The sequence below is a fragment of the Hydra vulgaris genome, chromosome 03 (genome assembly GCF_038396675.1).
Source record: "Hydra vulgaris chromosome 03, alternate assembly HydraT2T_AEP".
NCBI classification, from domain to species: domain Eukaryota; kingdom Metazoa; phylum Cnidaria; class Hydrozoa; order Anthoathecata; family Hydridae; genus Hydra; species Hydra vulgaris.
In genome coordinates, this window is record NC_088922.1 from 17,598,465 (window position 1) to 17,616,609 (window position 18,145).

General features: G+C 24.3%; 1 protein-coding gene across 2 annotated transcripts in view; it reads left to right on the forward strand.

Moving 5' to 3' along the window:
- The first annotated feature begins 9,853 nt into the window (after nt 1-9,853).
- Nucleotides 9,854-18,145, forward strand: part of LOC101238717 (1-acyl-sn-glycerol-3-phosphate acyltransferase delta) — a 54,189-nt gene continuing 45,897 nt past the window's right edge. Inside the window, exons 1-2 of one of the 2 annotated variants that reach the window (XM_065792515.1) lie at nt 9,854-9,947; nt 10,033-10,200. In XM_065792515.1, coding sequence (XP_065648587.1) covers nt 10,038-10,200 — 163 coding nt within the window. In that variant the 5' untranslated portion in view covers nt 9,854-9,947; nt 10,033-10,037. The remainder of the gene's footprint in view (nt 9,948-10,032; nt 10,201-18,145) is intronic. The other variant, XM_065792516.1, reaches the window with a different exon arrangement.

Below are 18,145 nucleotides of genomic sequence, written 5' to 3' on the forward strand. Positions count from 1 at the left end.
ACGTTGAAAGTTTAAAAGCGAAAAGGAATTTATAGGAATTTCTTAATTCTCAATTCTTTTTATTTAATTACTTACCATGTTTTTTATTTTTGCAAATAAAACAATACGACAAATTTTCTTTTTATTATTTTACTTTTTATTTAGTTTTTTATTAATGACGCAATTTAATACTTAATTATTAATTTGATAATAGTAATGCTTGCTACAAATATATTCAAAGTGGCATAATAAACTAAACGTTAGGGATAGCCGAAATGTAGAAACATTCATTAAGGTTTTTGTTTCGCAATAGACTATTTTTTTAAATTTTTTTCAGCTTTTTTTGTCTTGTTCTCTAAAATTCTTTTAAATAGTTATCTCTACTATTATCTCAGTTAATCTTATCGTTTTTTTACAATTTTGAAAGAATAATTTACCTAATACAAACCTGTTAAATTAATGTAATAGTTGTTTTAATGGAAACCAGTGCTTTTTATTCAGCAGGTAACAGCGATTTATTTGAGTAAATTGAATGATCAAGTAAAGTTTTTGATCAAATGTTATTAACTTAAACGACACTTAAACTAAATAGTAAAAAAAAGTTACTTTCAAAATCAGTAGTATTAAACAATTTTGTAATATTAGTTTAATATCAGTTTACAATAAAAAAAACTAGTTTTACTGCTGCTATTAAGCTATACTAAAAAAACGAATGAACTCAAAACCGCATCAGCGCCACCACCGGAAATTAGCATTAATATTGCCACTCAACATATTGAACATGAGAAATTAGAACTACAAGACAAAGACATAAATGGAGAAAGGTAGAAAAAGAACGATATCTCACTTGACATAGTTATGCCTGTTTCAGAAAATAAACAGATTTTATTTGAGCCTCAACCTGACTCTGCAACCACTAAAATTAGCCGAACATGTTTAAGTCAGATTTCAAATGCTGGGTTATTTAATGAAATTTGAAACTTTGTCGGTATAACTATTGATGATATAACTATAAAAAACCTGTTAGAATGGCCATGGAAAGCATTAACTGACTACAAAATGTCGCATTCAGTTCACATTAAAAAAAATAATCGAGAAAAGCAATATCTTAATCATTATCATCTGGAAAAATACGGATGATTAGTACATTCAGATAAAAAAAGAGGGACTATACTGCATATATTGTGCATTATTTTCATTACACCGGGCTGCTGGATCTCACAAACATGTTGTACTTCAGATGCTAGTTAAGCAACCATTACAGGTGTTTCCTAAACTATTTGGCAAGGGTCTAACAAGTCACGAAAAAGCAACATATGTTATTTTTGATTTGTGTGACCAAAGGCAAAGAATTAAAAATTGGGTGAGAACATGAATGACAGAAAACAGACTAGTCGTATTAGCTTTACTTAATGTGCACAGAAAAATTCCAGTAAATGTTGAAAACGTGAATAGTATTTTAAAATAATAATTCTTATAATTGTGCTGTTGTTTATAATTACTATAACTACTTTTTATTGTTTATAATAACTGCTCTATAAAAAAACTAAATTTTAAGAAACATTTATTTTTATTATATTTTCTAAACTGCACCAATGTTATCCAAAACTACCCCCTCTTGTGAGGTAGTTTTGGGAAAAAGCTTCGTTTTTATGAAAATAAAAACTAACCACAACTTATTTAAACTGATTTGCTTTTTTTTAAAAAAATAATAACTAAATTATCTTTTTCAGCAAAAATTTTAACTTTTTGTCAAACAGTACATAAGCTGTGGTATACCAGGAAAAAAAGTTATACAGAATTTCTATAAACTTGTGAAACACATGGCCTATAAAAATTCTATTGAATTTTTATAAAATTTCTATAGAATTTTTATAATTTCTATTAATTTCTATAAGCGCATTTTGCAACAAACTTTCCTACTACATTGTCAATTACCGAGTCGACCAAGCAGTTAGAGAACAAGCCGGATTTGTACCTAAAGCAACTACAGCACTTTATTAAGTTGCATTGTCGTTATCATTACAAACTACTTGTTAGTTAGTTAGCGCTACAAAAAAATCATATATTATGTAGCGCAGAAAACCATCCGATGTAAAATTAGAATGCCCTGAGAATGCAAATAGTCTAAAAATATACCTGGTGGATAGTGCAGATAAAACAATTTTGTTATTCATAGAGATTGTTGGTGATTCAATTTTGCGCGTAGCAATCGATTTATAAAAGGTATATGTTAGAACTAATAGTAAGGTTTATTTAGGTCTTTTGACTAATTCAATGTAGATATATAATTATAATTTTAACGCATTATCTTTTTAATTCTGACTTTTAACGCTTATACTTAAATAATTCAATTCAATTTAAATAGAAATAGCTTACGCAACTATGTTGAGAAGCAAACGTTTAAATCTAAAAACCCAAAATATTTTATACTTTTACTTAAGGTTATTTATTTTTTGAAAATTATGAGGTTTCAATAAGATATTATTAAATTTGAAAAAAAATGTGATATTTTTACTTATTTATACTTTTTCTTTCTTTTTTTTTTCTAATATTTGGTTGGTCAATTTTGTTTGTTTTCGTAAATTATACCCGCTATGCAAAGTTACACTCGTTTGTAATACCCGCTTAAAAAGAGTTAATTAATCGAATTACTGTTGTAGTAAAATGTTTATAAGCAGTTTTTTATTTACATAATCATGTAAACTTATAAAGTTTAGTGGTTAAGTATGCTGTTATCTGTCCCTTAAACTGAATGTCTCCGAAAGATTTAAACCTCCACATTTTTGTGTTTTTTAATTCTTGTCAATAATTTAAATGCAAAACAATTTAAATAAAAAAGATTTGTTATCCTTAGAAAATTTTTTTACTTTATTCGTTAAAAATTCTATTCGTTAGAAAAGTTTCTAAATTTATTCATATGATGTGCACGATCCGTGAATATAACTTAATATATTTCAGTTTACAATCACTGATTACAATATGACAATAAAAAAATTTTGTCTGAAAAAAAATCCCTAGGATCTTGTCGCCAGAAACATTTAAAAAATATTCAATATATAACCTCGTGGGAAATCATATTTTATTTCAATTAACTTTTTATTTTAAAAACCATCTCAATTGGAAACAATGTGCTTCCTAATTGACAAACAGCTTTTGTACTATTTCATAAATGTATCACTAGTTCCGTAGACTTTTATTTCTTATAAGTAAATTTTTCACTTTCCACAATGTATATATATATATATATATATATATATATATATATATATATATATATATATATATATATACATGCAGTGCAGTAGGAAGGTTTTTAAATGTTTGAAATAACCAACTTTTAAACAAAAAGAATATACCAAATTTTTTTACGTTCATATGTATGACGAAAAGATTCTTCACAAAAAAAAACTACTGTGATAGGAGAATGGAAACAAGAAACCCTAAAATCTAAGCATCCTACCCTAAACGTGAGGGCGATGAGTTGAATTATTTATTTTTTCATAAATATAAACTAGTTATTATTCATCGACAGATTTCAAATTTTATGATTAAATCATTAAGTGTTCACATTTTATGAACTTGTAAAGTTTGTGGCCACCTCAAATTGAGATCGTTGGATGAATATATAACTAGTTTATATATATGAAAAAATAAATAATTCAACTCATTGTCCTCACGTTTAGGGTAGGGGGCTTAGATTTTAGAGTTTTTTGTCCCCATTCTCCTTTCACAGTAATATTATTTTGTGAAGAATATTTTCGTCATTCATATGAACGTAAAAAAATTTGGAATACTCTTTTGGTTTAAAAGTTAGTTTTTCAAACATTTAAAAACCTTCCTTTGCCACTGTATACATGTATATTTTTATATGTATAAACGTCCTTTATTTGATATTAAAAAAACGCTAAAAATAATTTCTTTAATGGATCTTTCAACTTCGCGTCAAAATGCACGAGTGAGCACCAGCTACTGATCTCTATAATAATCATTAAGGGTTTTATCTGGCTTCTCCCTACTCAAGCATTCACTATCTTTGGGTCCGATTAGATATGCTCTTACTCAAAGCCTTCTAAGAATAGAATATGACTGGAGTATAGCATTAGAGTGCAACGAGATTTAAGTTATTATAGAGATCGGTGGCACTAACACTATTATTAGGCAGTTTCTTTATTCAAACATCCTCTTCCAATGTTAAGCGTCCTTTGTGTCCTCTAACTTAGATTTATAGGTATTAGGTAAGTTGGGATATATAGGGATAGGCGCAGTGGAGTATACGCACAATGCATTACTAAATAGGATTAGACGCACTGAGTATACATATATTGACTGAAGTTTTAAGTTTAGGCAACTGCAACTGCTTGCAATTAAAAGAGTATTTTTCATACACGCGGACCTGAAGGCCAGCGTCGGTAAAGGACCTGTCACGGAGAAAACTGTCCGCGGAGTAAGTAGTCCGGTCGGACATTTTACTCCGGAGTAGAAAGTTTGTCCTATCCGTCCGTCTAGGACAATTTATTCTGGAGCAAAGTGTCCTACGTTGGAGTAAACTGTCCTACTTTTTTGCGGATTATTTACTTCGGACCACTCAAGCAATGCGTTTTAGCGTTTGTTTAAACGATGGTTTGAGAACTCGCGCATAATTCTGCGGTATAAAGAAAGCTTTAACACTTTATATACTAAGCATAATATTATTATAATTAACATAGTAATATTATGTCTCATGTAACTCATACAAATAAACCTGAAGCTTTTTAGTTCACAAGGTCATTTTTTACCGGTTTAAAAGTTTAAAAAACTGTCAACACTGACATGTTTAGAACTTTATATTTCGTTTTAGGTTTAAGTTAAAAACAGTAAAAAAATAAAAGTTCTATTTTTTATGTTACCTTGTTTGAAATTTATTCTAGATTCAGAATCAGAGCCGTAACCACAATTTTGATATTAGGGGGCCCTAGGGTTCTCTTAAAGGAGGAAGGAAATAAAAAATTTGTAAAATTATTTTACGTATATGTTTTTCCCTAATAAATATAAATTAAAAATTTTTTGGAGGGGCCAAGGCTCCCCCGGTAGTTACGGCTCTGAGAATATATATATATATATATATATATATATATATATATATATATATATATATAAATATATATATATATGTATTTATATTATTATAATATTATGTATTTATATTATTAGAATATATATATTCAATATTATAAGAATAATTGATTTTTTTTTAAAGTGAAGTTTTTTCAGCTCCTATTGCAACGCCCATATCAAGGGCAATTTCCTGACTTTTAGTAAACTAAATTTTTTATTTAGTGCCTAATTGCTTTTTCAACCTTTATTTCAATTTATGTAGTACATAATTAACTTTTGCCACATATATTACTAATATATATTTTTTAAATGTGTTTTAAACAGAATTCCTTTTTTTTGATCTTGTACAAAACATAAAATTGAAAATGAAAACTTGAAATTTTCAGGGTGTACTCTACTACAATTACTTGAGGGACTGTAGCAGAATCACAGTAAACTCATGATAATATTTTAAGTTTTGAACAAATATCTTAAATAAAAAATGGATTTTTTATTTTTGCTTTAACTGCTTAGATCTGCCATTATGATAGAAAAATTTTTAGCAAAAATTTCCAGGCCAGTAAAAACGTTCTGAAACCTTGTGGTGCTTGTTCTTCTAAGGTGATAAGTAAGATGTTTACTATGACAAAAACAAATAATTTACTTTCTCTGCTCTTTGCTAAAAATAATCTCAACCCATAAACCCTCGTTTGTCATATTTTTTAATTGATTACCTTCCATTCTAAACCTGGAAAACATATATTCTCTTTTCATTGGGAGTACAACTAATGGGATAGACCCCATTAGTTAAGTAAATATTAACATTGAGAAAGTCTTGTTTTACTTTTTCATCATTCACTTAATCCATTTTATTTAAGAAACTAAAGTAAATTTTTTTTAAAATTGCATCTACCAAACTGGTTGACTTTGTCAACCAAATTATATATTTTGACAAAAAAAACCTAATAATGTAGGTCATTTACGAAAAGTTTAAGTAAATACCAACTAATAATATTAATGATACAAATAACAATGATAAAAATAAAATAACCAACTAAAGCAATTACAAGAATGATAAGATAATTTTATAATTAAAAAAAAAATCAGTATTTATTTTTAAACAATAATAATAATAAGGTAAAGAAGTTGGAAACTGCTTTAGTTTGTCACTCTTCTATTAAATAAACCGTTCCATTAATGACACACAACTGCATAAACAACAATGATATGTTTGTTTGAATAGATAAGGTATACTTTGTGGGGTTTAAGAAATAGTACAACAGAAATATTATATTAGAGTAAATAAATGTAAATAAATGTAAAATAAATGTAAATAAATAATGGTACAAAACAGCAATAAGATATTATCTAACTACAGTTAAATCATATTTTGCAATGTTACCTGAAAATAAAACTAACCCTACCTTTATTGAGTTGAATTCAATTTTTCCTTAACTGTTGGTGAATGATTAATAAAGTAAACTTAAATTCATGGAAGTTTACTAAATTAAAACCATATTTCAACAGTAGGCAAACTAAAATAAAATAATGGAAAAGATAAGATCAATGAAATAAAGGAATAAAAAAAAATCATTTTTTGAAAAAATAAGTATTTAATAACAAAAACAAATCAAAAACTTCAAGTCTTTGAAATCTTACAACAAAAAACTTCTTCAAACTCCAAGCATAAATAAAATAAATAAATCCAAATAAACAAATAAAACTCCAGCATAAACAAAATTATAGACAAAATAATTATAAATATAAAGAAGAACAATAACGCTTTAAACTAATACTACTCTTTAAGCTAGTACTACTATTTAAGCTAATGCTACATTTTAAACTAATACTACTCTTTAAGCTAATACTACTATTTAACCTAAATTTCTAGCTTATTTATTATAAACTAACTACAATGTGTAAAATCAAACAACTATCTCATTTGTAGTACAATGAAAATGATTACTTGATTTTAAATCTGATATAAAACTTTATGACACTCACAACTGAAAATGTAACTCACACGCATACATCTAGATACAAAAATAAATAAATAAAATAACATCATAATACTATTATGATATGACTCATGTCTTTATCAAAATACAATCATATTACAATTACTACTATTAGTAGTAACTATATATTAAAATTTTATATAATCAAAATTATTAATAGATATTTTATTATAGAATTTATAGAAATGGTGGTGTAACTCATAAGAGTTGAAACTGAAATTACATTGAATTTCAGTTTATAACAGCCAAAAAAGTTAACAAGGATTAAAAACAATACATAAGATCTGAGGTTAAATTTTAAAGTATTTATAAATGTTGTTTTTAATTCGATTTAGGTTTGGAGACTATGATTTCTTGTGTTAGTACATTCCAGTCATTTACAATTCTATTACTATTCTCTTGCTTGACAATTAGTATTAAAATATTCAATTTGGTTAAGCAAATTTAGTTCGCCAATTTGTTTTATTAATTTGAACATTTGGATTAATTCACCATGCCTTATAAAATATATAATAAATTTTGTAAACTATATATATATATATATATATATATATATATATATATATAATATATATATATATATATATATATATATATATATATATATATATATATATATATATATGTATGTAAAAAAATATATATATATTTAAAAAAAAACTTAGTATATGAAATATACTTAGTATATTTCATATACTAAGATTTATTTTATTTTGATTCACTCCTAACAAGGCTGTAAGCAGCCACTATTAATTTAGGAGTTACTGGAAAAAAATAGAACTATAGAGCAAGGAAACGGTTGACTTAAAAAAGTTAAAGGTTGTATGAGTCAGGAAGATGGGAGAGTTACAAAGGGTTGAAGTGCGGGGAAAAAAACGACATATTTGCCTAATTACTAAATACTAGTATGTTTTATTTTAATGCAGTATATCACTGTTGAAAGGAGCTATCATATCTAGTTCCATCTAAAACTAATTAAATTAGTTATTACAATATTATTATTATTGTAGTAAATACTATTATTAAATAATAATAATAATAATAACTAAATTCAGAAACTAACAATAATAACACTCTTACGAATAAGAACTATGGTGACAATATTTCTAAAAGTAACTTTACAAAATAAATACAAAATAAATACAAAATAAAACCTCTTGTTCTCTAAAAGTTTCTCTTTAAGTTCTTAATTCGTCTTACTTCAAAACGTCCGCAATCTTATTTAAGCTATTTTGTCTGATGAAATTTCACATTATTCAAAGCTGACAACTTACTCCAATGTACAATCTCCAACTTACTCCAATGTACAATCTCCAACTTACTCAAATGCACAATCTTCAACAAAGCGGACAACTTACTCCAATGGCAATCTACTCCGGAGTAGTTTACTCCGACGGACAGTTTTCTCCGTGACAGACCATTATTAAAGGAAAAAAAAAAGTAATTAAAGGTCGGCAACAAACTTTAAATTATTTGGCGGCATTTAAAGAATTAATGTAATAAATTTCTAACATGTGATACTGATTCGACCTTGTGTCATTCGATGTTATCATGATATTTATGTATCTATTATATATAGATCTATAATATATGAAGGAAATTAAATTAGATGTAATTAGTTTTGTTGAGGGTAAAAACGAGTACTTTGTCTATATTGCAATATAGACAATGTAATCGGTATTACCCTCGTTTTTCTCTCAATATTGAGAGATTAGGAGGGAAACATTAAATTTAAAATAACTTTATTATTTGAAATAGTTTTTTTTATTTCAGATTTCAATGAATAGTTTATCTTTTTATTAATATCTTTATCCAATAAAATAAATTATTATATATGAAGATACTTTGTCTTATATTTTGAAATTTTTTTGATAATATATTGGATGTATAGTTACTATTAGTAACAATAATTAAAAAAATTAATGATGATGATAATAATAATAATAGCATTAATAAAAATAATAATAATAATAATAATAATAATAATAATAATAATAATAATAATAATAATAATAATAATAATAACAATAATAACAATAATAACAATAATAATGATAATAATAGTTATTTAATAAAAACAAGTTTAGTTAATAACAATAATAATTGTTGTTGTTAACTATTTTTTTTTTATTAAATAGTAATAAATTTAGACTCTTAATAGAATATAATTTGTTTATACTGAAATAATATTTTATTATTTTAGTTAAAACTCTTAACTTCTAGTTTTTTTGAACTTATATTTGATTATGGGAAAGAGGTTTCTAAAAATATGTTTTAATGTATGTTTTAATTTAAAAACAGATTAAATTAAATTAATCAGCTTATTTATTTAATAGTAATCTTTTTAAGATGTTGTTTTATACTTATATTGTTGGATATTTAGTTATCTAAAAGTCTTTTTACAGTTATATGTTTTAAATTAATGCTTATATATAGTTTCATGGTGTATTTTATATATATATATATATATATATATATATATATATATATATATATATATATATATATATATATATATATATATATATATATATATATAAATATATATAAATATATATATATATATTAATTTTGTAGTTTTATAATAATATAATAGAGGTTGATTTTATTTATCTTACCATTATTAATTAAATGATTTAAAAGTAAAGACCAAGATTATACTCTTGGTTTTAAAAATAACCATTAAATTTTAAAATTTTGGTCGCTATAGAGTTTTAAAGTTATTTATTTTAGTGTAGTCATTTTTTGCACATTACTTTAAAAAATTACTATACAGGTATCTTTTTTAAAGGTATAAACTTGAAGTTCTGTATCTTTCTCTTCTGTAAGTCTGCATGTAATTATCTGTTTCATACCTAAGTTGGTTTATCAGAGGTAATTTATTTTTTTAACATATAATAATTTATAAATGTCATTAAAAAAGAAATATAATGCTTACAACTTAAATCATTTTTTATAGGGAACATGAATCTAGTTTCTTCGATATTTTTTTCTTGGTTTGCGATAGTTTTTTGTATAAGTGGTTTGTTTATAAACTTTTTGCAGCTCCTGGTTTTGCCATTATATTGGATAAAGAAAAGTTGGTACCACAATATCATACCGGCATTGTCATATGGGATATTTAGTCGTTAGTTGATTTTAGTATATTTATTATTAGTTTCACTTTTAGTTTTTTAATTTATAATTACCAGGGATGCGGAGTCCCAAAAGGACTCCGCATCCCTGGTTTTATATCCCTGGCTTTATATCTCTACTTTTTCCTGGTCTCTGGTTTCCAGAAGCTCTGAACATGTTGGTTGTCTTATGATCTGCTATATATAAAATACTCATGAAATTTGACTTGAAACATATTGTTTTTATGCCCAGAGTCCTGATGTCTTTGCCGCCATTTTACCTAAGGACTCCGAGTTCAATAAGTTCCTCTAACAAAAAAATTGATTTAATTTTTTTACCAATAGTAGTCCATAAATGTTTTTTATATAAACTTTTTTCAATTACATTTTGTAAACAGTTTATGCAGTAATTGTTTTGCATTATGCAGTAATTGTTTTAAAAATCATTTTTACCGCAATTGTGAAATAGTTTTTTTTTAGATAAAAAAACAGATAGTTGAATAAATTTTTTTCTATTTTCTGTTTTTAAAAAAAATTTAAATTTGTTTTATTATATTTAAACTAAATTTATTAAATATTAATAAATCTAAATTTATTTTATTATATTTAGATTTAAAAAAAAATTCAAAACACTCAGTTTTGCAATTTTTTTTTACTGCTAAAATTCAAAACTATGTTAAAGAAAAGAAAGTTCTTAATAATAAATTAATTCAAGTTACTTTAACATTTTTTTTACATTCGACTATTTTGTCTATTTATAGTTTCAAATCAATATTCTTTTTACATCCAGTTACGAAAATGCTAATATACTAAAGTGTTTAATGCACTTATAAATGTATATAAATGCATTGCCAAATAAACCATAATCAAGCCTTTAGGAAAAATTATTTAATAGAATTTTTTTAGTAAACTTTATATATTAATTTTATGAAAAGATGGTATTTTTAATTTTAAAGTTGTTTTTTAGCTATAGTTTTTCCATTATCATTATTTTTTAGATTGATCATAGAATGCACATCGATTAGAAATGATTAATAAGTTTATGCAAAGATTCTGTTAAAGGGATCCCCAAGTGTCGAGACAAGTTGTGTTCAAATCATAGATAAACATTAGAAAATAAATGAAAAGTTAATTAAATTTTCCAAAACAAATTATTGAATGAGATATTAACAAAAGCATTTGTTGTTTTGCCATTATACTTCTGGTTGAGAGCCTAACTTTAGGCTCTCAAATCTGCATAGTTTTTAAAAAAAACATCTGGTTTCAATAATGAATGTTTTTGCTCACTGCAGAGTTTTTTAAACTCAGTTCAGTTTGACACAATCAGATTAGGTTTTCCCCTTTATATTTAGTCTGCGATGGTTATAAAAAATGTTCGCTGTAGCATGTTTTTGTTTTTTGTTCAATGTATTGTTAAGTGTTTGAGAGTGTTTGAAATCAAGGTTTTTCTTAGAAAATTAGTAATCAATTTTTTTATATACAACACCATATATATTTTTAATTTAAGTTAATAATAATTTATATTTCTAACCCAAGAAATTGTTTTTAAAATGATCTAATATATATTTTTTAGATATATATAAAATTGATATTAAAAACTTATATTTTATATTTTTGTTTAACTGCCAAAGGAGAAACCCCTGCAATTTAAACTTGATTTCAGTTTTTCGAAAGACACTTTTTGTATTGACATCAAATATAAGCGCATTAATCAGACCTGATTTAAAAAATAAAAATAGTCAATGAGCCAGAACTTTCCTTCGCCAGAAACAAAATGGTGTTAAAAAAAAAGTTTTTTGTTAATATCTCATTCAATAATTTGTTTAGGAAAATTTAATTAACTTTTAACTTATTTTCTAATGTTTATCTATGATATAAACACAACTTGTCTCGGCACTTGGGGATCCCTTTTATGCCAAAATAATAATAAAATTTTTTTTTTTGATTTTTTTTTTAAGAATTTCTCCCATGAACAATAGCTCCCTCATTTTTTATAACAATATTGTTTAATTTGAAGATTTTTCATAAATGATTTATAAAGATAAAGACTTTTAATGATTTTTAACGGGGTTTCAAATTGAATTTAATTACAATGTGATACTTTAAAATCCTATAATTTAAATTTTACATATGTAAATATATATATTGATATTAAATGTAAAGTTACATTTACTTTCATTATACTTTTCTGTTATGCAACAAAATCTTATTAGTTCTTATTTTGTTTTGACACTGCATGTTCTTATTCTAATAAATGGCCCACAAAAGAGGTTTTCTTTCTGTTAATCCACCATAAATGTCTACTTTTTGCAACTTTCTTTTGACCACATAAGCACTTGCTGGTTTAATCCTTTGCAAAAAAATTTGTGAGTTTGGATTGTCCTTGTATTTGCAAATAACACTATTGTTGCATTTTTTTTAAAAATTTTTTGTTGAATAAACATTCTTGGTTCGCATGTGTAATTATTTCAAGTTTTTCTTGTAGGCATAATATGCATTTTTTGGAAATATTATTATACGCAGGTATTGTTTTAAAGATTGACCAATTCAATATAAAATCATAAATATTTTTATCTTTCAATTCTCTTATGAATTTTGATAGCATGGTGTTTTTGGAATACTTTTTGTTTTTAAAGAATTGTTTATGGTTGGTAAAACCTTTTTTTTTCATTCACTCTCTGTTAAGCCAATATATTGTTTATCAGAAATATTCTTGGAGGAAACAACACAGTTATTAAATTTTGTACTTCAAAAGATTTTCACTTTCCTCTTTAAAAAATCAAATCAAATATAGGAAAATTAGTCTTTTTGATGACAACTTTTTTTTTTTGCTTTGCTTTATCCAATTTCGTTGCTGAAAATAACAACCACCCTAAAGAAACAAAAATAAAAACAGTGCACAAGTTATTTAAATTATTAATTTTTTTTATTTTTATCTATTGATATATATTTTAATTTCCTATTTTGTTATTTTGTTTTCTTTGTTTTTGAAACTTATTAGTTCTTTCCTCACAGTATTGAAACACCTAAAATGGTAAAACATGCAAACCGTTGTGACCAAAATGTCTAAATAAAAAACTTATGCATGGACAAATGAGAAAAATCGCACACATGTTCTGGGAAGGCTTGCATTTATATACCACATTTTTTGATAAACATTTTCCACTCATTGAAAAATTATTTTTTTTGTTTACAATTACAATTTTCTGGTATTTTTTTATTTAAGATTTCTTTTTTGTTTAGCAAAGCATTATTGTGACCTAATTCTTTCCATATTTTTTGTTCAACTGTAGTTAACTTTAATTGTATTTTGATTACAAATTTTATGTAGTCTATTAGAGGGCAGAAAGCGCTTATTGATCAATTTTAAAAACACTTTTCCTGTTAGTGGAAACATTTTTGCTATATGGGGTGTTGAACCAAATTTCATTTCTAGTTCTGTTTGGCTTTTTTATATTCTTTATTAGTGTCAAATTTTAGTTTAAAATTTTGAAATCTACTTTTTTAAAGGGCATCTTAGAAAATTGATTTAGATGAATTGAATATATTTTAGTATAACACTTTTCAATTAAGATAAAATCATATAATAATTTTATGCTTTTGTTGTATTCGTTTTATTGTCTTAGATTTTAATTTTTTTAAATTAGTTTTTTTTTTCTTTAGTATTTATCTCTCTTTCAAGTTTATAGTTTATTTATTTTTAATTTTAGTCTAAGTTTATATCTGTTTATTCAGTGCATTTTTTAAATGTGCTAACATGCAAAGAGCCGTGGCCAAGTTGTTAAAACAAAATATTATATGCATGGTCATAAAAGGCATGTAACCGCATGGAACTCATATATATATATATATATATATATATATATATATATATATATATATATATATATATATATATATATATATATATATATATCAGACGTGGACAGGAAAGGCGTGCGATCACACTCTACTCCTGAATATGCCCGCTATTATTTTTTTTGAAAGCTTGACCACGGGTTTTTAGTTATTTGAAAACAGGCTGAAAAAACCGACAAAAGAAAGAAAATTATAAACAAGCTAAATTATAAAAAACAAAAGAAATATTTAAAAGAAATTAAAAAAATAAAAATACTCAACTAATCTAACCTAAAGAAAACTAAAACTCTATTAGAAAGTTATTTTTAATTATGTTCATATTTATGTTAAGGTTGAATAGCTTTAAAACTTTATTCTTTTCTAATGTTTTTTACATCTGTTAATTAAAAGCAAACTTTAGTACAAATTATAGGTCTAAACTAAACAAATTGTAAAACGATAAAATTTTAAGTATTTTAATTTACACAATTAAGACTTATCAAAGATGATATTTAATTGCATTCAAACATAGTAATAAAATACACAAACTTTTAAATAAAACAATTTTTTTAATAGTATTCTTTTAATTAATGTATAATGCTTTTTATTAATAACAATCATTAAAATTTGTAAATTTTATAAGAAGTGCTTAGGGTAGTAAAAAAACATTAAATTAGAAAGTTTACAAAGCAGCAAAAAAAAAAGATTTTAAAAGATTTTCGATGATATTAACTTAATGCGTTTTTTATCAAAAATTTATTGAAACACATTGATAGTCATCGTTGTTTATAAATTAAGATTACAAATTGTTTTAAATATTTCAAAAAAGAAAGTTTACTCTCTAATAAAATGTTTTTACACAACGCATAACAATAACAAAAAAATAACTTTGCAATGTTTTCGACTACTAAATTTATGGTTTCATCAAAAAATTTATTGAAACAATCATTTTCGTTGTTGTTTATAAAATTAACCATACAAGTTGTTTTAAAATAATTTACATCATAAAAAATGTACTTGTTAACTATATTGTATCTTTCAATAAATTAAATAATTTTTTTTTTTTAAATTTTTGTTTAAGTTATTAGATTATAGAATTAGATTTAAATTAGTGAGGAATTGCTTTTAACAATCGTTAAAAGCAATTTCTCACTTCATTACCTTATACTTTATTTTGAGAGTTTTTGAAACGTTTTCTAAAATCTGAAAAGCCATGGTTAAGTTGTTGCAAAAAAGTAATAAATGCATGGTCAGGAATAGAGTGCGATCGCACGCCTTTCCTGTCTACGTCTGATATATATATATTAAAAAAAAATAAAACTACATATTTTTTACAACTTTTAGTTTTATACTAGATGTAATTATCAGGTAAAAAATCTGATTTTTTCTTGTGGAAAAATAATTTAGTACAAGAAAAAATGCATTAGAAAAATCTAATCTTTTGGTTTGTGGTTGTCCACAAACCAAAATTTGTTCTCATGGCGACACTTGGATATTAGTTCGTTTTTTTGTTTAATGATTCTTTGGGATTTTTGTGCAATAAAATTAATAGTTTCTTGTATAAGTATGATATCCAATATGCAAACCAAAATACGTAAACACACATTCATATATATATATATAAATATATATATATATATATATATATATAAATATATATATATATATATATATATATATATATATATATATATATATATATATATATATATATATATATATCAGACTTTGTTACGAGATTTCTCTGTGTAACGAAAACGCGTAACACATTTCTAAGTAGCTCAACTCGGCAAATATATTTTGTATGCGTCACAAGCGTCTTTTCAAGTACTGCATTGCAATTAAAGTTATATTATTAACGCATTAAAAATCATACAGCTTTTTTTTCTCACTATAACTAAAGTTACAAATAAAATCTAAGTTCCTATTTGAAAAATAATTTTTATTATATTTTCCAAATATGAACTAAATTTTATTTTGAAAAAAATATTTTTTTCATAAAATGTAAAATAATATTTGATTATTTTCTTATAATTTTACAGTTGGATTTTGGTTATTTTATTAACTGTTAAAATAAATTTTTTCTTATTTATTTTGTGAACTCTTTTTAATAATGTTTTTAAACAATAAAGAGTTTTTTTTTTATTATTTATCAGTTACCGATAACATATTCGTGATCATAATTTATTTTCATAAATTAAACGAACGTCATTAAAACTTTACGTTATTGAATCAGCAAAAAACAAAATATCTTATTAATAAAATATTTACATCAAAATAAATCGTGCATTTTTAAACTATTATGACAAAAAATAATTTTTATACCTAAAAGTAATTTATATATTTAATTCCTTAAGATAAAACTTAAGACACTTTATTTTTTTAAACTAATTTTTAACAACAACAAAAAAAATTATTAAACAAACTGTTTCTTTAACAAAAAATCAATTAGTTTACAATTGTGGTTAAATGCTTTTACTTACGACTTTATTTCTTCTGAATAAACGTCACGTTAACGACATCAAAAGATAATTTAAATATTCTAAAAGATAAAAGTTTTTGCGTAGCACAAAACTGCTGAACGCATAGGCAAATTCCTTTTTGCAGGCAAAATGTGATCTACCTAACGCTTCTTAACAAGGCCTGATATATATATATACATATAAATATATATATATATATACATATATATATATATATATATATATATATATATATATATATATATATATATATATATATATATATATATATATATATATATATATATATGTTAGTGTATTCTATAAAAAGAGGGTCTAATGTTCTTATAGAACAGAGTGGTAAAAAACACTTATCCAGTCTTCTTTGTTTGAAATTTAATGTCAGCGCACAAAAAAGCGCTGACGCAGATGGTCATTTTTAGGTTGGCCTGCATGGCTTTAGAATTTAATTTTTTTCTGCTATTAAAATTAAATTAAAAACAGCAAAAAGAATGCCTTGAATAAATACTAGATAAATTAATTTTAATAAAACTGGCAAAGCAAACGTTTTATTTAAATTCTAAATTAAAAATTTAAAATAAAAACAGCAAAAAAATAAAAAATAAAAAACATTTTATATAAATATTAGACAAAGTAATTAAAATTAAAGTGTAAAGACTAAAATTTTATTTAAATTCTAAATAAAGTAATTTAAAAAAAACCTGGCAAAACAAAAATATATATATATTTTTAATTTTAGATGAAGTAATAAAAAACAAGTTATTGAAATTCTTAATAAAATAGTTTCATTGAGAATGACAAAATGAATGTTATTTAAATTCTAAATAAAAGAACCTATAAATATAACTGTTTTCACAGTTTTTTTTAATAGTATTTGATGAACAAAAAGTTTTGTACAATTTGAAAAAAACACTTGGCAAACGCAAAGACTTGAGCCCGAAAGTGCTTGCTAAACAAAGGAGACTGAAGTGGAGAGCTCTTGCTCCTGTCCACACTCTCCTAAAGCTATTTTTGGCTCGCACAAAAGTAAAAAATTAAGAAGTTTTCTTAATACAAAAAAATCATTATAATGAGTTTTTTTAAACTGCAGGTTATAAACTTCCACATGCAAAAAATATATTTTTATATTCGATAAATATAAAATTATAAAAGGCTAATTCCATGTCAAATCAGCAGGCTCATGTCACCTGATGTTTTGGATTTTTCTAATTTTTTTATGTTATAGGATTTATGAAAATTAGGAAAATCTGAAGTTTGAAACCTCCAACTCCTTACGGAAACCTAATATATATGCTGGCATAAAGTTTATTGCTAATTTATTCATGACAAAATTAGCTATATCTTAATTTTATGTTGTAAAATGTTATTGTTGAAGTTTTTTTTGAGGGCAATCATAGTTTTATACTTCATTCCTATTTTTTTTTTTTTTGTGTGTCTTGGGAAGGCATATGGTTTTTGGTCAAAAAGGCATTTTATCAACCTCCTTTTTTTTGTTTTTGTTTGTTTAAAACATAAATATAAGTGACCAGGAGAATTTTTTTGAGTATCCAAATTATGTCAATTACACATACTCGCATTAAGTTATATCTTAACTATATTCAAAAAAATAACTTGCGAATGTAAAAAAAAATAATATAAA